Source organism: Dromiciops gliroides, chromosome 5 (assembly GCF_019393635.1).
Source record: "Dromiciops gliroides isolate mDroGli1 chromosome 5, mDroGli1.pri, whole genome shotgun sequence".
Lineage (NCBI taxonomy): Eukaryota > Metazoa > Chordata > Mammalia > Microbiotheria > Microbiotheriidae > Dromiciops > Dromiciops gliroides.
In genome coordinates this window covers 232871192-232893063 of record NC_057865.1, presented here as the reverse complement: position 1 = coordinate 232893063, position 21872 = coordinate 232871192, and the positions used below count along the sequence as shown (strand labels likewise).

The 21872-nt window shown below is 35.8% G+C and overlaps 1 protein-coding gene across 6 annotated transcripts in view; it reads right to left on the bottom strand.

The window, feature by feature from the left end:
* The window catches only part of MON2 (MON2 homolog, regulator of endosome-to-Golgi trafficking), a 138180-nt gene that overhangs the window by 57584 nt on the left and 58724 nt on the right, over positions 1-21872 (bottom strand). For 4 of the 6 annotated variants that reach the window (XM_043965855.1, XM_043965857.1, XM_043965859.1 and 1 more), the window contains 8 exons: positions 19883-19984; positions 18881-18883; positions 18524-18634; positions 17352-17527; positions 13784-13946; positions 12487-12780; positions 10589-10787; positions 4696-5324 (listed from right to left, as the gene is read on the bottom strand). In XM_043965855.1, coding sequence (XP_043821790.1) covers positions 4696-5324; positions 10589-10787; positions 12487-12780; positions 13784-13946; positions 17352-17527; positions 18524-18634; positions 18881-18883; positions 19883-19984 — 1677 coding nt within the window. The remainder of the gene's footprint in view (positions 1-4695; positions 5325-10588; positions 10788-12486; positions 12781-13783; positions 13947-17351; positions 17528-18523; positions 18635-18880; positions 18884-19882; positions 19985-21872) is intronic. The other 2 variants (XM_043965856.1, XM_043965858.1) reach the window with 1 other exon arrangement.

Below are 21872 nucleotides of genomic sequence, written 5' to 3'. Positions count from 1 at the left end.
TTCCTTAAAAATCAGTATTGGTCAAGTAAAAGATAATGACTTTATGAGACAACAAGAAACAACCAAAACAGAATCAAAGAGAATGAAAAAGCAGAAGAGAATGTGAAATATCTCACAGGAAAAACAAGTGAACTGGAAAATAGATCCATGAGAGATAATTTAAGAATTACTTGACTACTTGAAAACCATGATCAAAAAAAATAACATAAACATCATCTTTCAAGAAGTTATCAAGGAAAACTGTCCTGATATTCTAGAACCAGGGGGTAAAATAGAAATTGAAAGAATTCCTGAAAATAATCCCAAAATGGAAACTCCTAGTAACATTCTGGCCAAATTCTGGACTCCTAGGTCAAGGAAAAAATACTATAAGCAGCCAAAAAGAAACAATTCAAATATCATAGAGCACATTGAGGATAATATAAGATTTTGCAGTTTCTACATTAAAGGATCAGAATGTCTGGAATATGATGTTCTGGAGAGCAAAAGTGCTATGATTGCAACCAAGAATCACCTACCCAGCAAAACTGAGTATAATTCTTCCCAGGAAAAAATGGACAATCAATGAAACAGAAGACTTTCAATCATTCCTGATGAAAAAACCAAAGCTGAATACAAAAATTTGACTTTCAAATATAAGACTCAAAAGAAGTGAAAAAAAGTAAACAGGAAAAAGAAATCACAAGGGATTCAATAAGGTTAAACTGTTTACCTTCCTACATGGGAAAATGATACTCGTAAATCCTAAAAACTTCCTCATTATTAAAACAGTTAGGCGTATACATTGACAGAAAGCACAGGTGTGAGTTGAATGTAATGGTATGATTATCTAAAAACATAAAATTAAGGGGTAAGAAAGAAGAATACACTGGGAGAAGCAGAAAGAAAGAGTTAGAATGGGGTAAATCATCTAACATAAAAGAGGCACGAAAGAGACCTTACAGTGGAAGGGAAAATTGCAGGAGGGGAGAATATGAACCTTACTCTCATATGAACTGTCTCAAAAGGGGAATAACATATACATTCAGTTGGGTGGAGAAATCTATTTTATCATACAGGAAAGTAGATGGGAAAGGGGATAAGAGACAGGGGTGGGACTGATAGACAGAAAGGCAGTTTTAGGGAGGTAAAAGTCAGAAGCAAAACACTTGAGAATGGACAGGGTAAAAGGAGAGAGAGAATAGGATAAATAGGGAAGATAGGATGGAAGGAAATACATAGTTGGTAATCATTACTGTGAAAAAATTACAAAAAATTATTATGATAAAGACTTCAGTTCTCAAACCTATAAAAACTGAGTGAAATTTATAGAAATTAGTCATTCCTCAATTGATAAATAGTCAAAGGATATGAGAAGGCCGTTTCCAGACAAAGTAATCAAAGCTATCTATAGGGATATGAAAAAATGCTCTAAATCATTATTGATTAGAACAACTCTGAGCTACCTACCACCACACACCTATCAGACTGGCTAATATGACAGAAAAGGAAAATGACAAATGTTGGAGGGAACGTAGGAAAATTAAAATACTAATGTACTGTTGGTGAAATTATTTGCTAATTCAACCATTCTGGAGAGCAATTTGAAACTATGCCCAAAGGGCTATAAAACTATGCATACCCTCTGACCAAGAAATATCATTACTAAGTCTGTATCCCAAAGAGATAAAAAATAAAAAAGGAAAAGAACCTATGTGTACAAAAATATTTATAGCAGTTCTTTTTATGGTTGCAAAGAATTGAAAATTGAGGGGATGTCTATCAATTGGAGAATGGCTAATTAAGTTATTGTATATGATTGTGATGGAGGACTATTGTGCTTTAACAAATGATGAGCAGGATGCTCTCTGAAAAGTCTGGGAAGACTTAAATGAAATGATGCAAAGTGAAATGATCAAAACCAGGAGAACACTGTGCACAGTAAGATCAATATTGTATGATGTTCTACTATGAATAACTTAGCTATTCTCAGCAATACAACGATCCAAGACAATTCTGAAGGACTTATGATGAAAGATACTATTCATCTCTAGAGAGAGAACTTCCAGAGCCTGAATGCTGATCAAAGATACTTTTCCTTTATTTTTCTTGGTTGTTTTTTTGTTGTTTTTTTTTTTTGTCTTTGTTTTCTTTTGCAGCATGACTTACATGGAAATGTGTTTTGCATGACTATACACATATAACCTATATATCAATATTCTTGCCTTGTTGGGGGGGGGCAGCGGCAGGAAAGTAGGGAGAAAGAATTTGGAACTCAAAATATGAGAAAAGAATGTTAAAATTGTTTCTACATCTAATTGAAGAAAAAATATTAAATTATACAAACACACACACACACACACACACACACAAAACCCTCCCATATCTGAGCATTCATTACACAGAAAACTCTTCATGGTAAATAAAAAATGGATGTCTTTCATCATTAAATTATATTTCCTTTTTTTTTTTTTGCGGGGCAATGGGGGTTAAGTGACTTGCTCCAGGGTCACACAGCTAGTAAGTGTTAAGTGTCTGAGGCTGGATTTGAACTCAGGTACTCCTGAATCCAGGGCCAGTGCTTTAACCACTGCGCCATCTAGCTGCCCCCATTAAACTATATTTCAATAGTAAGGAGATGGTAGAGGTACAATATTACAAATTTTAGTCCTGTAATTGTGTCCTAACAATGACTCCACTTTTGAATTCATTTGTGAATACTTGCAGATTTAGCCAGTTCTCATTTCAATCAGTTTAATTTCATATTTTTCAAGATATGAAAACATTTAAACTTTAATTAATTCAGTATACAAATGACATTCATTCACTTCACAAGAAAAACATTATAAGATAATAACTTTAGAGCTGTAAGGACCTTTTCAAGGCCAGTAAAAAACCTTCATTTTAAAGATGAAGACTCAGAGGTAGGCACAGAGAGGTTAAGTGACTTACCCAAGGTCAAACAACTAGTAAGTCTTTGTGACAAGATTCCACATCATCCAGCTCTAAAAACTTAATTTTCAATGTTCCCTGGCTGTCATTTAGTGTAGTGCAGCACATCATAAAATAGTCAATAAATACTTGATGAATTTAACGTAATTTTATTGTTCTCAAGCCAAGTACTTCTTAGCTATCTCATCAGAAATGGTATTCTTTGTTTTTAAAAAAAAAAAATGTTTTTTGACAGAGAAGGAGGCCTGGACTTCCAACGTCTGGAAGTTCAATGGTAACTCACAAAGCAGATCCTAATACTGATCTGCACAGAAGTTTTTAACCTGCTCCAGTTTTCTGACCTGGGCCAGTTCTGATTTCTCCTTAAAGCAGCCTGTTCCCAAGACTTACTATATTGGTGTTGGACTTAGTACAAACACCCAATGGGCTCCAGCACTAAAGCAGTCCAAGACTCAAGTCAAGAGATCCTCAGCCTCATCTGTCCCCTACAGCAGGGACTACATGTTTGTGTCGCCACAACTGTCCTGTAAAATTTTTGTTAGTTTTATTTCAAATTTTGTTGCTGAAATGGCTGTGATTCCCCCCCCCCCCCCAGCAGAGGTATTAAAGATAGTTTGGTTTTTTGTGAGGCAATTGGGGTTAAGTGACTCGCCCAGGGTCACATAGCCAGTAAGTGTCAAGGGTCTAAGGCCGGATTTGAACTCAGGTCCTCCTGACTCCAGGGCCGGTGCTCTATCCACTGTGCCACCTAGCTGCCCTTAGTTTTATTTTAATAGTTTTTAAAATGGCATCTAATTCATGACATTCCTTCTGTTATAGCAATCTTTTTTTTTTAATATGAAAGTATAACTTGAATATTGAACTAATAAACATATCACGAGGCTAGACACATTGTAGGTGCTTAATAAATGCTTGCTGATAGTTAAAAATACATCTGGTACCATTTTCATATATGATTTTAAAAAAGGAAATCACTGGGTAAAATTAATTTCTTAGTCAAATTTTACTTTATAGGAAAGGCAAATAGACAATTTGTAAATCGTATATTTTCAAATGTTTACATTTAGTATTAAAAGCTTTTCAATAAGATAAAGAGTAACTTGGAATTGCCACAGGGCTTTTTGTCTCTTAAGTTATTAAGCATTTTTAAGAGCAGATTTAAAATTCATAGAATTCTATGCACATGAAAATATGATAGTTATACAAAAAAACAAAGCTTAAAATGAATGCCAAAATGTCTTGGCATAATGTCAAGCAACAAACATGAAGAAAGACTGGGATAGGCCGAAGAAACCTGTAAAAATCAAACACCTACCCCACCACCTATAACAGCCTGTTAACTGCTAGCTATAGGCAATCTTATTTGTTCCCTGCAAAGTTCAGGGATATAACAATGTTTATTGAGCCTCCAGTTGTGTCAGTTCTGAGCTACAGAACAAGTTGTATGGAAATAATTATTTTGCCACTGTTTAGGTTGGAGAATCATACATTTTTTTTGTGCCTCTTATCTTAGGTGGCCACAAAATTTCATTCCTCTCCTACCTCTGAAATGTGGTAACTGTGACAGACTTCTAGAACTGAATAAGAAGAAAGAAATTTTTCTAAGAAAGCTCAAAGTACTTTGTGTATCTTAGATAATTATGGACAAAACTGGTTTTCAAGAAGTATTTTTAAGAATGACTTCTTCCTTAAATTATGTATGATGAGTATACAATACCACAGAATAATCTGCATTACTGTTTAGAAGGCATAAAAAACTGTTACCTTTTGGAGAACATCTAGAGCTGTAAGCACTGCTTCCTGTAAACTTGTCAAAACTGCTTCAGTGTATGACGGAAGGATGAAAGGTGAGGCATCTGAACTGATGGGGACAGAGACCGCACTGTGTAAGATGATACCCAACTTTTGAAGATCATCCATGCTGAAACCAGTTTTTATATGTTGGTAGAGAGCTGGAAATATCTGAATTAAAGCTGTAAGAAAAGGCTGGCTGGGAATGAAAGTTAGTTTATCACAAGTAAGAGGTGGCTTAGTACTTTCTGATCCAATCCTATACCAGGTATTCCACGCAGCCCACCAGAGATTCAAATCTTCAATTTCATCTGTAACTATAGATGGCTCAGAACCAGGGTATCGTGCAAGTCTTTCTCCAATGGAATCTGTTCTCATAAATGGCCTACTCAGACCAGGAGTAGACATTGGTCCTATAAGGACAGGCACAGGTACATTAACTGCTGGTGGTGTCTCAGGTTTGTCAGAGTCTCTCATAGGGGAAACAATTTGCAAAATTTCCTGGAAACTTTTCAGAGCAGCCAAAGAAACTTCATTATTTTTGCTGAGTGCAGCTGATTGTATATGATCAAGAAGAACATCCCAAGCTTTAGGAAAATCTCCTATAAAGAAAAGGAGGGAAAAAATTGGTTAAAAGTTGATTAACACATGTAATACAATAAGACACTATTAATTTCTTTTTAAAATTACTTTCAGAAACAAAGTAGATAACTATTGACTAGAGAATGTTGAAGCAATTTGTGGAGCATGAACACAATGGAATATTATGATGTTAAAAAATAAGGGCGGCTAGGTGGCGCAGTGGATAGAGCACTGGCTCTGGAGTCAGGAGGACCTGAGTTCAAATCTGGCCTCAGACACTTAACACTTACTAGCTGCGTGACCCTGGGCAAGTCACTTAACCCCAATTGCCTCACTTAAAAAAAAAAAAAAGACGAAAATGAAAAAGACAGAAGCATGGAAAGACATCAACTGATGCAAAGTGAAGTAAGCAGAATCAAGAAAACAACATGCACAAAGGCTACAACAATGTTAATGGAAAGAAAAACAACAAAATATTTTTAATCTAAATGTTGGAAACTTATAATGATCAATTTTGGTTCTAAAAAGATATGGTAAGACAACTTTTCCACTATGCAGAGAGATGCCCATGAAAGTGGAACATTGTGTATTCCATTGAACTTTTTTGATATGTTGGTTAGTTTTACAGAACTTAGAAATTTTTTGTTCTTTTATACAAAAATTATTAGTAAAAGGAATAGCTCTCTGGGAAGTGATGAAAATACAGTAGGAATTTTTTTAATGTAAGGAAAAAATTATTAGAAAATTATACTTAGGTTTTAGTTAGAATTCCATTGTATTTTTCATTATCAGCTTTGAACTTTTAATCATTTGCTATCAACAAGGAACAAAATGCAAAGAAGCATGAAAAGTACACCAATCTATTTTATTAATAATCCAAGATTTTGCCATTAATGTGAGTTCCACTGACTGGATGAAAACCCAACAACTTCATAATCACTTTTCAAAAGGTTCTATGGCCAAAAACGTCATCACCATGTGGCCCATCTGAACTTTGCTAGGTTGGTGCTTGGAAAGGACTCATGTAGTCCATCATTACTAAATAAGCATCTGAAGCTTTGCTCATTTGATAAGGCATACCAGGAATTATGCTGTGCTGCTTAGCTTTCAAGAACCCAAGTCACCTTGATGCAATGATCAAAGGTGAACCTTACTGAAGGATCATTTCCCTTGTGAACTAAGCATTTGTCTAATGACCAGATATGGTTAAGGGTGCTGTCTGTTACCACAGAATACAGCAAAGCTAATTGGCTTAGAGTGCAATCAAAGCCATGGATATCATTGGTCCTTTGTTCTTAATTAGTGAATTAATGGGCCATTGAGTATGGAATTCTTCCAAATTTACAATAAAATAAAACTAGAAAATAATCTCTCTCATGGCATCTAACAATTCTCTTAAACTAATAAAAGAATAAAAACTAAAAACAAAAACAAAAATAAAAACTCATTTAAAGATTCTCATTTCTCCAAAGATAAAAAGGAGTTTCCAACCTAAAGGTCATCGTCCTCCTTCTGTTACCATCAATCAAAATAATTATTTATTAAGCATTGTCTACATACTAGACACAGCAAAGACATAGCACTGGGTCTCTGCCTTTAAGGAGTTTACAGTCTACTAGGGCAGAAAGGGGTTATTAATTTGAGCTTTATATTAACTTGTTTTAAAAAATATACTTTGATAACTATATTTCAATGTAATTGGTTTCCTTTTTAATCCTAAAGTGTGGTTGGTTTTTTGTTGTTTTTTTCATTTTAAAGCATTATTCTGAGAAGGGTTCCACAGATTTCACCAGACTGCCAAATTGTTTCATGACACAATAAAGGTTAAGCACTATACTATGAGGATAATATGATTATAGATAAATATAGTACACATACCAAAACAACACATAGTGATGGGAATACAATAACAAGTGAGGGAATAAGGAAAGAGCTGTTGAAGGAAGTGATACTTGAGCTGAGCTTTAATGGGAGCTAGGGATTCCAAGAGGCATAAGACCATGATAAGTAAGATAGGTATATGGGACAGGCCATGCAAAAGTAAAGGCTGAAAACAGAATGCTGTGTATAAAAAAACACAACAATTTGGAGGGCACCATGCATGAAAGTGAACCATGTGTTCTGAAAAGAGAGGTTAACATGACAGAAAGGGACCAGTCTCAGTGATTCGACCTCAACAATATATCCCAGCATCTTTCCATGAGTACAACCACTATCCTAGTTTAGTGCCTAATCAACTAATGTCTGGATTACTGAAATAGCCTCCTAAAGAGATACCCAGGCACCAGTCTCTACCCTCTCCAATTTTTCTTCCACACAACTGCCAAACTGATATTATTAAGGTAAAGGTTTAATCATGTCACTTTCTGGGCAAAAAAGTCCTGTGTATTCATTTTGTTTCCGGGGGTAAATATAAACTATTACTTGGCTTTTGGAGCTCTTTACAATTTGGCTCCAACCAACCTACTTTTTTTTTGGGGGGGAAGGGGGGGGAGAGAGATACATGTATACAATAGTCTTCTTAGGTTTAATTATTCTATTTATTTACTTCCAGAAGCATGGAAAGACATCAACTGATGCAAAGTGAAGTAAGCAGAATCAAGAAAACAATATGCAAAAAATATATAGTTTCATAGATTAATACTTAGCTGAGGTTGATTGTACTTTAAGAGGTTGCTAAGACCAATTTTGGGTCTACTTAAAAGAGAAATTATTCAAATTTTGTTACAAATATTTCAAGAGCCAGTGACTACTCCCCATACATATGTAGCCTTAGCAGAATTGGAAATGGGTGAAATATTTCCCATTTCAAGTGCAAGTTAAATATGAATTAGAAAAAATACCTCCTACACAACTATAGGTCCCATGCAGAGTATTTTTTTCATACAAAAAAAGGGGCTTTAGGGGTTATTTCTTCCTTTCCATCAATAGAAGGTCCATTTTTGACTGTTTGGAAGTTACTGGGACCTCTGCAATTGGTCTGAGATGGGGAACTGACACCACTTCATTTCTGTAGAATTCTTTTTTTTTTTTTCCTGTAGAATTCTTGATCCAAAAAACTCCCATTTTTCAGGTGAGTTTCTGTCCCTATCTCCATTTCTGAATCCATGCTGCTGACATTTGGGTCAGGTTAGGAAGTAGAAGATCCATCAATAAACCAGCTCCTGAGATTTTACATGAGAAAAGAATGGAGTGTGCTACTTGAAATGGAATGGCCTGAAATAGTCTATCTTCTTTTGTCATTTTGTCATTTTATTTTATGGTCTGCCATTGCCACACGATAGTCCTTGGTTTCTTCCTTGGTAAGGTCTTTGTGGAGAGTAAATCTCTTAGCCCTGTCTATTGCTTAAAATGCTGATTTCTTGTTTACTTTGTAAATACAGAATTCATAACTTCAGCCTTATTGATACTGATCATAAGGTCACTAGAAGCTAATGGATTATGGTAAGAATGTACAAACTAGCCTCTCTTACTGAACTTTAGAAAGCTGCCGGTACTTTTATTTTGGGATAAGCAGCATTTTCCACAGACTTAACTACACATGTCAGAAGAATGAGAAACTAGTGGTATGGAATCCTTCAAGACACCATTATTGAATGCATGACATTCATTCCAATATTAGCAGTAACATTTTACATAGAAACCCCAGTAGGCATATCTGGAAGATATGAAAAACTGTGATCTAGGAAGGTTTCTCTAGAAAGAAATTCAGAACTCTAATTTCCATGGTAAAAGTCTGTGGAAGTTATTCATATGCAACACAAAAAAAGAAACATTTTGCAGTTGATGTTGAATGAGGAAAGATTTCTAAACTGATCCAATAGAAAGGATCTACTAACCAATAGGGCTCTGCTAACCCTGAAGTTAGAGTGGAGTAAAGTAGTAGGGGAGAGGGAATTATCCACAGCATGAGACTCCAACACAGACACTAAGACTCCCTGGATGCCAAGAACCAACCAGACCATGGCATATGGGAGTAAAATTGCTCCAATCTGCTTTTTCAGGCTTATTGTTTATTACTCTATGTTCTAGCCAAACTGGCTTTCCTGCTCTTCCTTATACGTATCATTTTTTTCCCATCCTATTCCTTTGCATGAGGTTGTCCACTCCTGCATAAAATGTCCTCCCTCCTCACCTCCACCTTGTAGAATCCCAGGTTCCTTCAAAACTCAGTTCAAGGGGCAGCTGGGTAGTGCAGTGGATAAAGCATTGGCCCTGGATTCAGGAGGACCTGAGTTCAAATCCAGCCTCAGACACTTAGCACTTACTAGCTCTGTGACCCTGGGCAAGTCACTTAACTCCAATTGCCTCACCCCCCCCAAAAAAAATTGATGTCAAAATTTGTTTTTACATGTAATGTGGAAAATAAAATTCTAAACAGGAAAAAAAAAATCTGAGTCTTCTTGTACAAATTTAATAAATATGGAAATGTTTTACACGAGTAAACATACATATATACATTTTACACGAGTATACATATATAACCTATATCAAGCTGCTTACCATCCAGAGGAGGGGGAAGAGGGATGAGGGAGGGAAGGATGGAATTTAGAACTTAAAACTTTAAAAAAAAAAAGTTAAAAATTGTTTTACATGTAATTGGAGGAAAAAATATTCAAAAATAAAAGAAAAATAAGTACTACCTCCTACAGGAAACCTATGATGACCTTCCAGTTGCTACTGTCCTCCCCATGAAATTACTCTGCATATATTTTGTATTTTATTTTTTATAAGGGGCAGCTAGGTGGTGCAGTGGATAAAGCACTGGCCCTGGATTCAGGAGTTCCTGAGTTCAAATCCGGCCTCAGACACTTGACACTTACTAGCTGTGTGACCCTGGGCAAGTCACTTAACCCGCATTGCCCCACACAAAAAAAAATTAATAAAAAAAAAATTTTTTTTATACACACTATTTCCCCCTCTCACCCCCAAATAACAAAAGCTCCTTAAGGAGAGGGGCTATTTCATTTTTGTCTTGGTAATTCCAGTACTTTGCACATGGTACGTGCAAAATAAATACCTGCTGAATGAATGAGCTAAACACCCACAATCTCATAGAAGGCATTAATTTATTAAATAACATAATGACTTGTCCTTGTTTTATTTGCACTTAATATACTATGCTGCACAAGACCTTCAAAACATAAATATTATGAATAAGTATTCTTAAAATAATGTCCCATGTGATTCTAACTTTAAAAGTTAAGCAAAAAGTTCCATGGTTTGGTTTAATGTGCTCATTGTTAAATGCAATCAATAGTTCTCAAATTTTAGAATAACATACCTAGAGGTTGCAATAAGTATCTTCTTGTATTGAAGATTCTTGCAACTCCAGCCAATGTTAATACCCATGTCTCAGCCCACTGTTTCTCTGCTGTGTCTCTTGAATGATGAATGAGTATGTTGCCACCGCCTGACTCAATCTTTTCTTTGTCAGCTGTGGTAGAAGCTTCTCGAACTCGATCCAGTAGATGAAAGAGAACCTACATTTTATACAAATGACATGTTATGTATCAATTATAAATGATTGTGAAGGTAACTGAAGAAATGCCACAGGAAAGGCATCATCCCATCCATGGCCAAAATTGGTTCATATCATAAATTAATAGCTTACTTTGTGATCTTTCCTCAAAATAACCCTGAGAGGTAGTCTATTTCCATATTTCTGGTCTTCCATATACTCATACTCTGGAAAAAATAACCTTGAGGTAATTTCTCATTCCAAGTAAAAGGAATTAGGTATAATTCCACGATGTGGATTTCCCCAAAGAAATTTCCTCTTATGGAATTGAAGGACAGGGAACTCTAGCCTATAGACCAAAACTTGCCATCAGCTTAATTTTTTCTAATTTATGAGTCAAGTTCCAAACAGTAGCTGTTAAAATACCATATGACTTTAAAAATCTTTAACTTGTGTATTCTAAAAGTCTATTAAATAAAATAGTTCTGTCATGAAAACAAACTTTTAATCTGTAAAGTGAAAATGTAATATGTTCTGCTTGTTCAAACAGGAAGTTAATAAACTGAAAAGAAATTAGGGAGAATTACAAGAACTAGTCCCTTCCCTCTAGATGGTGCCCTTGGAATTTTCATTGTCCCCTCTCTCTCCTTCCCTTCCACAGACATTGCCTAGAGCTGGACCTTCAAATCCTACCTTCTCATCTTGCTCCAGCCAGGTCCAGTGAGAGAGAGGGGACTTGGATAAGAGGGTATTCCCTTGCGCTTGTTCTTCCCTCAATACCACTCCTTTACCAATAGCATTTATTCTCAAGGGCAAGATCTTCAGCCTTGACTATTTAATCTTGACTCTACTAGGAAATATGGGGTTGGGAGACAGAAAATATTTATTCCTGAAGTCCAAAATTGACATTTTGAACATAACTTTCTATGGAAACATTGTTAAAGTGATGATTAAGGTTTTTTTTAGCATAACAATTCAAATATATTCCCTGTTAAGCATACTTCTGTGTGCTCGCCTGAGAAACTATTACCTATTAAACAATTTTTACATGGGAAAATGTTTTATTAAGCTAAAATGTTTTAGAGAATAATCTGTTAATTTGGGGATTCATATGTATGTACATGTGTATATATACACACACAGACATACACATATACACACATATTTGTATATGTTTTTATTTGTTGTATTAATTGGGTTCAAACCAAGAACTTAACATCTATTATATGCAAGGCAACATCTTAGATACAAGAATATTAAAACAAAATGAAAAACAGGGTGGCACAGTGGAGAGAGGGATGAAATTGGAAGTATAGAAGGAGAGTTCAAATCCTGGGCTTGCTCCTTACTTGATGCAACTTTGCACATATAGTGGGCTCAAAGTTCTCTGATTCTCAGTTTCCTCATTTGTAAAATGAGGGGATCAGACTAGATAATTTTGTATAGCTCAAGATCTATGAACCTATGAATAGTCCTTGCCCTTAAGGAACTTACATTCTCATGGGAGGGGTAGTGGTGAGTACCATTGTGTTTTTACTTTCTTAATTTTTTTAATGGATGACTGTTTTATATTGCTCTCCTTAAAAAAAGTAAAAATTAAGGTTGTTTTTTCATTATGAACAGGGAATGGGAAAATTCTATTACTTTAAAATACTTTAAATTAGTATCACAAAAAAATCCTCTCCCATAGGAACTCCAAACCCCCAGCTCCTTTAGAATACCTTCCATATAACAGTGTGCCATGTTGAATGTTGCAATAAGGTTCCATGTGCCCCAATGGTAGAAAAGAGAGTTTGCCCTGCACTTTTCCTGACAGCAGGTCGTGGATCCACACAGAGTTCACCAAGTTTGGCATAAAGACACAACCACAAACAGTCAAATGGAGGTGCAGGGTGGAAGGGACGGTTTAAAACTACTCCTTTCTCTTCCGCTTGCTTCTGCTGTGCTGCCTCTTCTCTGTTCAATTCCTTTTCAATAGTTTCACCTCTTTGGAAAAAATAATCTGAAATGTTCCACTATGAAATAAAGTAGAAAAAAATAACTTCATTAATTTACAAATAAAACAACTCAGGTCATTAGTATGTAGTTAGGCTGTATTATTTGAAGCAGAGAATCTTTAGAAAGTAACAAAACTATTTTAGAAATGTTTATCTTAAAGAGGGTATGAGAGATGGCACTGAAGCCAAACCCTAGAACATGCTAATTATAAACTGATGAAACATACACGCTGAGAAAATTCTTTTAATATTCAGGTGTAACTGATTTCCAATTCAGTAGATTTTTGCAGTTTAAACTATGATTTTACATATAAATGGAAGGACAATTACCTACTTAAAGATTTATATTAGACCAGAACAGCAAATGGTCAGTGAGGTGGGCCCCAAATTGAGTAGGAACAAAAGATTCTGCTAGACAGAATTTGGGAAATTATAGTGTGTTTTCAAACATACCAAACTAAGTGAAGGCACAAAAGTCAATCTCCTTAATACCAATATTCTACTGGAGATCTCATAAGGTTTTGAAACAGGGAATACTACTATCTTGAAAAATTTGTAAGTACTTAAATACACAAAAAAGCAATGGAAATGTGGGTTGTGAAATTAAGTAGGATGCAGCTTTTTAATAATACTGATTATACAAGAAATAGAATTAAAGTTATTCATTAAGGCTATGTATATAACAAGTGAAAGACATAAACCAATCATGTAGTAAAAAGAAGGAATAGACAGGTCACTCAAGGAGAGAGGGATGCAACAGCAAGAAAGATGCATTTAGAGTGAAAGGACCTTCGTTTAAATTTTGATTCTGCTGTCTTTGTGGCCTAAGGTAAATCACTTAATTTCTATATAGGTATCAGTTTCCTCATCTACAAATAAGGAATTAGGTTAATTTTCTAACCCTATATCTAAAGCTTTCTCCACTGGACAGTTTTTTAGGAATGATTTATAATAATGAATAACTTCTTTAAGGACTACTTAAAGGAAATAATTGCTTTAAGGAAAGCAGCAAGAGACTTACCAGTAAGCCTATTGATGTTAAGCTAATATTAAGCTCTTGATTATGAAGTCCAAAGCTACCTGCAACATCTACAACTATCTGTAGGCAGGTGCAAGGCATTGTTGGTAGAAAATCTGTCACAACCAACTGAAGACACTGGAATGCAGTTCTTATTAAAGACTCTCTGGGAATATGAAAAGTTAAGAAATATAGATCTGTAGGTACAAGTTGGCACATTTTACAATATTACTAATCACTAATTTCATGACTCTAACATTGCAAAGAAATGTGGTATCATGAAAATACCTACATTTTACAATAAAACAAATTACAGTGAAACCATTCTTACCACATAAATTTTCCTCCAAAATATATTCCCTATACAATATTCAAGATCTTACAAATAAGTATAATGATGCTTCAATATTTTTTTACAAAGATTTCAGATAATAGATAGTTTAATTTGCTTTTGTTTCCATCAGTTCTCTAAACACCTTACAATTTTGCAAAGTATACTACAGATCAGTAAGAAATAAGGCCCTGGGCGCAGCTAGGTGGCACAGTGGATAAAGCACCGGCCCTGGATTCAGGAGTACCTGAGTTCAAATCCAGCCTCATACACTTGACACTTACTAGCTGTGTGACCCTGGGCAAGTCACTTAACCCCCATTGCCCTGCAAAAAAAGAAAAGAAAAGAAAAGAAAAGAAAAGAAAAGAAAAGAAAAGAAAAGAAAAGAAAAGAAAAGAAAAGAAAAGAAAAGAAAAGAAAAGAAAAGAAAAGAAGAGAAAAGAAGAGAAAAGAAGAGAAAAGAAGAGAAAAGAAGAGAAAAGAAGAGAAAAGAAGAGAAAAGAAGAGAAAAGAAGAGAAAAGAAGAGAAGAGAAAAGAAAAGAAAAGAAAAGAAAAGAAAAGAAAAGAAAAGAAAAGAAAAGAAAAGAAAAAAGGCCCTAATTATCTTAAGGTAATTCCATACTACATGTTAAAACCTCCACTGTACTATGAAACCCTATGATCAAGCTGAAGGAAGTTACAACATTCCTAAATACAGAAAATAGGTGGCATTTTGGGGAGGAAAGAATGAAGGGGGAGGGGTGGAGCCTTTATTAGTAATAACAAAGGATAGATGAAATCACTGACTTCCAAAATATTTTTAGTAAATTCTTTTTAAAAATTTCTTAATAATGTTATATGTGTATAGACTCCTGACTCACCAAGGACAGTTTTAGCATCACATCTCTAAACTCTGTGGTAATCTAAACTACCATAGCTGGCTGCGTTCATCACAAAATAAGCTTATCATTACACTGTTTCATAATTATCAGACTGCTTAATAACTGACACCATGGAGCTTTTATTTAACAACGTCCAATGAATAACAAGATAAAGCCAAGAGCAAAAGCAGAGGAGTTACTGTTGGCAAAGTGAGGAGTTTGGTCACTCTTCCTGAATCCAGCAAAAGAGGAGAAATTGATGAATGAATGATACTAAGGTATTCTGAAGAGTGCAACCAGGGAAGAGAGGATCCTCACAAGGGATGGTGTCAGTTTCTTTCAGTGCAAGCATGAAGTGAAGTTCTCTATTTAGAGGCAGAGGTAGCTGGAGGTGTAGTTGTTTTGAAATTTATAACAGGGTGTGTGTGTGTAGGAGAGAGAGAGAGAGAGAGAGAGAGAGTAAAGGGATTAGCACGCAATAGTGAGGGGCAGTTGAGACTGAGTATTAGATCTGCAGTGGACTTGGCCAACTTGATTGTATGACTTTTTTCTATGCTGCACTGAGTGGCAGGAATGCAGGAAAGAAGTCAGATAAGATTTAGAAAGGTATGAACAACAACTAGACAATGGGCCAAGTATTTAATGTCCAAAAATACTGAAAAACTGGACTAAGTGACTGAAGATAAAGTTTTGTTGTTTTTTGCAGGCGATGGGGGTTAAGTGACTTGCCCAGGGTCACACAGCTAGTAAGTGTCAAGTGTCTGAGGCCAGATTTCAACTCAAGTACTCCTGAATCCAGGGCTGGTGCTTTAACCACTGTGCCATCTAGCTGCCCCCCCATGAAGATGACGTTTTAAAGGGAAGTTAGTAGGGCCAGAGTAGAATGATGGCCTAATAAAGCAGGGATTGGTAGAGTGACACGGCACCATGGTAAGGAAAGGAAACCCTGAAAGATTACAGTCAGATATTAAACAGGGATGTGCCAGACCTAGCTCTGACTAACTCAAAAGAACCAATCATTTTATACTTCAGAAACAAAAAGATATTACAAATTGGGGTATGATTTATTGTTATGTTGATTGCCAAGATTTAAGAAAGAAATGGAGAAAATGTTATAAAGATCAAACTTAAAAGTGTGCTGTGGGTACCTTTTTTTCCCTTTATGAAAGCCAGCTGTTAATTATTTACCAGCACACTACTGGATATAGGAATTTTAGAGTTATGGATAGTGGATGTAGAACATTTATATGTGATAAGATCAAGGATATGACCATCCCTATCCATGGTTGAGGTGGAGTGAAAGTCATTGGTGTTAGCTTTGCTCAAATAAATGGGGAAAATATTTTTCAGCCCAGCCTGGTAAACATTCTAAATGCCACCAAAACTGACACAAAAAAAGAGATCAAGGTGCTATGAGAAAGAAAGAGGTAAAGGTCTAGTGCTCAGTCAATCCCTTGTTCACCAAAGGCTTCACTTTTCACTTACTAATTTGTGGAAAAGTTCACTTTTTTTACTTGATGATTTGCTAAGGGGGAGCAAAGACCTCTAATCAGTTTCATATACAGGTTCTACAGATTGGAAATATGATTAAATTCATTAAGTACCTACCATGTTGCAAGTCACTAGGAGGCACAGGGAACACAAGGAATAAATGAAAAATGGTCCCCATCTTTAAGGATTTTACGTTCTATTGGGAATTTCTGGTCATGATTTTTGCATAATGTTCATTTAGGCAAAATTTCATTATAACATAATTTGGATGTCCTGTGGAATATATGTTCATCAAACTCTATTATGGGGGCAGCTAGGTGGCCCAGTGGATAGAGCACCGGTCCTGGAGACAGGAGTACTGGAGTTCACATCTGACCTCAGACACTTAATACTTACTAGGTGTGTGACCCTGGGCAAGTCACTTAACCCCAACTGCCTCACTAAAAAAACAAACAAAAAAACTGTATTATGGGTAAAATTAATTTACAAATAAGAAGTACTAAGAAAAAAAGTAATGTGAAGATAAGGCAGGGTGAAAGAAGTAAAGACCTGTTTCCCCCTTCAAACAAAGGGAAAGTAAGGAAGTCCATTTAGTGAAAGGAGAGAACAAGACAGGAAATGCCTAATTTAAGTAAAGTTCCAGACTCCATCTTTCCTAATCCACGTAAAAATGACCATCATGCACTAGGAAAATAAACCTTGGTCTTGACAACAAAATCTACTTCAATCGAGTACAAGCAAGTAAAACATTTTTAACACTAGGGCAAGTCACTTAACCCCCACTGCCCCATAAAACAAAACAAAACAAAACAAACAAAAAGTTAACACTATTAGTATATTTATACCTAATTTATATCAACTTTTAGATGCTTTATGTCAACTACTTACCCTTGATCGTTTCTGATTGCTCCCATAACCCCAAGTACTAATGGCCATCCAGGCCCAAGACTGTCTCCCTGACTCTGCAAAATCTGTAATACACATTCCAATTGCTTGAGTCTTATGTCAGGGTGGATAATACTGGATAACTCCTTCAAGGGGTTCAATAAAAGCAACTGTAACCTCTAAAAGGGAAAAAAAATTAGTAAAAGAAACCAAAGAAATATTATTTTAAATATATGGAAAAAACCACCAGACTAACATGGTAAATGGATATTAAAAACAAGAAGAACGCGGGGCAGCTAGGTGGCGCAGTGGATAGAGCACCGGCCCTGGAGTCAGGAGTACCTGAGTTCAAATCCGGCCTCAGACACTTAACACTTACTAGCTGTGTGACCCTGGGCAAGTCATTTAACCCCAATTGCCTCACTAAAACAAAAAACAAAAAACACCAAGAAGAACAAATCCACACATATTTATATAAAGCAGTAAAGTATAGGAATAACAATAGATTCCCTTGATCCAGAATGTCTGGGTCACAGAGAGCATTCTGGTCAATAATTTAGAGAAAACTACCATATACAGATCACTAATGATGTATCTGCCTTAAGACCTTTCCTTTGCACTTGGCATCCTTATATTGTATTATGGTAATTTTTGTACATCTCTTTCCTCCCTCCCCCATGAAATAGCAAGCTCTGCGTCATAACTATCTTTGGCGTCTACAATGTAATTTACACAAACGTACTTTAAAAAGCATAAGAATGATAAACATCGTTTAAAACCTACTACAGGGGCAGCTAGGTCGTGCAGTGTATAGAGCACTGGCCCTGGAGTCAGGAGTACCTGAGTTCAAATCTGGCCTCAAACACTTAACACTTATTACCTGAGTGACCCTGGGCAAGTCATTTAACCCCAATTGCCTCGCTAAAAAAAAAAAAAAACCTACTACAAAACTATAATAAAATACTAATTAATATAAGATAAACATTTTATAATTCAGATAGCCCTTTAATATCTTATAGTGTTTTGAGGCTATCATTAAAAAAATCTCTACTACACATACCACATAAAGTATTCAAAAAGCAGGATTTCTTATCTTGAATTTTATCTATTTTCTGAATTGATAAAATAGTTGCAACTGGAATAAGGTCATCCTTTATATTGTCTCCCCAAATTACCTGATTTTGTGAAAGTGGAGGATCATGGTTAAATGTTAATCCTGCTTTAATAAGTGAAGTTAAGGCTTCTGCTCCCCATTCTCTCATTCGGGAGTTTGGATGCTGACAAACCTGAAGATAAAATATATTAACAGAATTCAAACATTCATCTTGTAAACTATTAACAAAAAACATATATTCAAAATCAAAAGTTAATTTATGAAAAAATCATTTTACATATTCGAGCAAGTCACATTTAAAAAACTATATCCCAATGATCTTAAATAAGGCGGGAAAAGAAAATTAAGCAAAAATTCTGACTACAACATCTATTAATAGTAATTTTTTAAAAATACATATACCTATAGGTAAACTTACCTTCTGCACAAGAGGAAGCAATAGAAAGAAAGAGACAGGAGGAAAAAAGATGAAAACTAAGACAAAATTTGCTGGAAAAAAATATAGGATTATATCAGAGAAAATTAATATGAAATTAGATTATTAAGCAACTAAAATTTATTCTTTCAAAATAAAATTATGTAGGGAAAAATGTGTTCTTCACTATTGGCTATCTGTAAATTCTGCAAAAATTTACACTAAAAATATCCAGTAAACTCTGTCTCCAGTCATCTTTTTAAATAGATATCTTCTTTTGACAAATGTATTTAAAGACTTTCCTGCAGAAACTGAGTAATTAGGATTTCTTATGATAAAATTCATTTAAAAAAAGAACACAATTCTAATTACCAATAGGTGATTTATTCACAATGTCCTTGCTTTGAAAGCCACTGTAGGTAATTTTAAAGAGACAGTCTCTTATGAGAGAGAGATTCTTCATTTTTAAGAGGAGGAAAGTGAGGCTGAGAGAACTTTAAGGTACTTGCCCAGGGTCACAGAGCTAGCATCTCAGCTCTTCCAACTTTAAGTTCAACATTCTAGCAATAAGTAACCAAGACAGGAAAACAAAACCAAAAAAAACCCCAAATGTTAACATTGTTTTCAAGATGGCTATGCTTGAATGGGCAGCTAGATGGCATAGCGGATAGAGAGCTGGGCCTGGAGTCAGGAAGAGCTAAGGTCAAATCCAGCCTCAGACACTTACTAGCTATGTGACCCCAGGTAAGTCACTTAACGCTGTTCCCCTCAATTCCTCATCTGTAAAAATGAGCTAGAGAAGGTAATGGCAAACCACTCCAGTATCTTTGACAAGAAAACCACAAATGAAGAGTTGGACACAACGGGGAAAAAAAATCACCAAACAACAAATGTATTCTTACATATTAGATGTCATATATTTCTTTATTTTACTGACAGAGGAAAAAAGTCACTCAAAAATTTTTTATCAAAAACAGAATAATAAAGCTTAGAAAAACAGGTTACCTCAAGAAGATGGCCAGTTAAAGGTCTCCACAAAATTTCTATTCTGTGCATGTTAACAAGTCCCGTTTCTAGCAACTTGGCAACTGCAAAAAGAGATGGCTCCTAGGTAGAAAAAAATGGGTTACATTTTGATACTGCAAAGAAAATATTACTTTGCTAACTGACATTAACATCGAACTACACAGGATCAAGGAGGTTTACCAGGCAATTTAACAGTGAAATTCAATAAGCATTTATTAAGCACCAGATATGAGCAAGGAACTGTGCTCATGTATACCATTAAGAAAAAAACAAAAACAACCTCTTGGTTATCTGGAGATTATCAGACTTCTGGCATCTTTGATCAATGAAAAGGCTACAAATCTCAAGGGAGGTTAAAACAGTTGGGTGGGGGGTTGGAATTGGGTAGCCTCGCAGCACCTGTCTATAACGAAGTAGCAAGGAATAGAGCACTATCACTGCCGACATGTTTTGATTAGTCGTTTCTCAAACCAGAAGGAAAGCAGTGCTATGACTGACCATGGCTATTTAAATGGTTTTTCTCCTTTTTATTTCATAAAAAGCCAAAAAAGTGCACGAAAAGCAACAGAAATTTGAAATGGGAGAGCAGGGAAAAGAGAAGAGGGAAGAGAATAGTAGAGATTACAAAGCAGAGCAGCAACCACACTGACAAGAGAAGTACGATTACAGCAAGAAAAGGCCATCTGACCCCAGAGGTATCTAGACTGTCTAGGCAATTAGTTCATCTCTACAATATCATCTGCTCTAGAAGCCCTTTACTCCCCCTACTTCCTTCAATGCTTACATCATGGCAAACCCCACCCTTCTATTAATCCCACCTCAGCTACTATTAGAGGTTGCTAGCAAGTTGTCCCAGGAAAGAGAGTGTTGACCTTAGAGCCAGGAAGACCCGATTTCAAATATGACCTCAGGTACTAGCTGAGTGACCCTGGACAACTCAACCTCTGTTTCAGTTTCCTCAACTGTAAAAGATTGTAATATTAGCACCTACTTCACACTGTGATTGGGAGGATCAAACAGGGTAATATTGCTAAAGCCAAGGGCCAGGCAAAGAATGGTCACTTAATAAATGCTTGTTTCCTTCTCTACTCATATGCTGCTAAATGGAACTAGAGGAAATTACACAACTGAGCTAACTAGAAATTTAGAGTATTTAATCTCAGCTGGGCCTGGTGATGAAATAATGGGATTTAGCAGATACTCAAAGACCCACCTGGAGATTAATCTATACTGATTGAATCAAGTGAGAGTGACTGACTGCTGATTAAGCCTACTTCAAGTTAATTGGATTGTAATCACACCTGGCTATCCCTTAAGAAGGTATTGTTCTCAGAAGCTAGACTGTGAACTCAACTTGAGAACACCTTCAAAGCCAATGGATTTGGATGATGCCAACCAATCACCTTGAAGCAGTGTGTAAGGACTGCCTCTGTTCCAGACCTATAAAAAAGCTTCCACAGTCAGCTTGAGGAGTTCCTGATTAAAGCAGGCTTGTGGAGGAGGACTTCAGGAAGAACCTAACCAAGCTGGAACTCTAGGCTAGGTAGGACTTCTTTTTCATAACCTTCTGAACTCTTTGTAAATATCTGTATGTTCTAATAAATGTTTAATGCCCAAAGACTGGTACTGAAGCCTTTTAAGTTTTGGCGACCACAATTAAGATTTTAAACATCACAGCCTTCAACGCAGTAAGGTGTTCCTTTCACTCTTCCCTCACTAATTCCCTATCCCACTAACTAGAGGCTATTCCAAACTTTCTCTTTTCAAGCTCCCCACCTTTCACCCTTCTCTCCATTTCCTCTCAGCTAAGGATCAATATCTCCTACTTTACTGAGAAAATAAAAAAACTAGCTAGTATTTATACAGAATTTTAAGGTTTGCAAAGCACATGACAAGTATTCTCTCATTTTATCCTCACACTCTGGGCAGATAAGTGCTATTATGATCTCCATTTTACACAACAGGAACA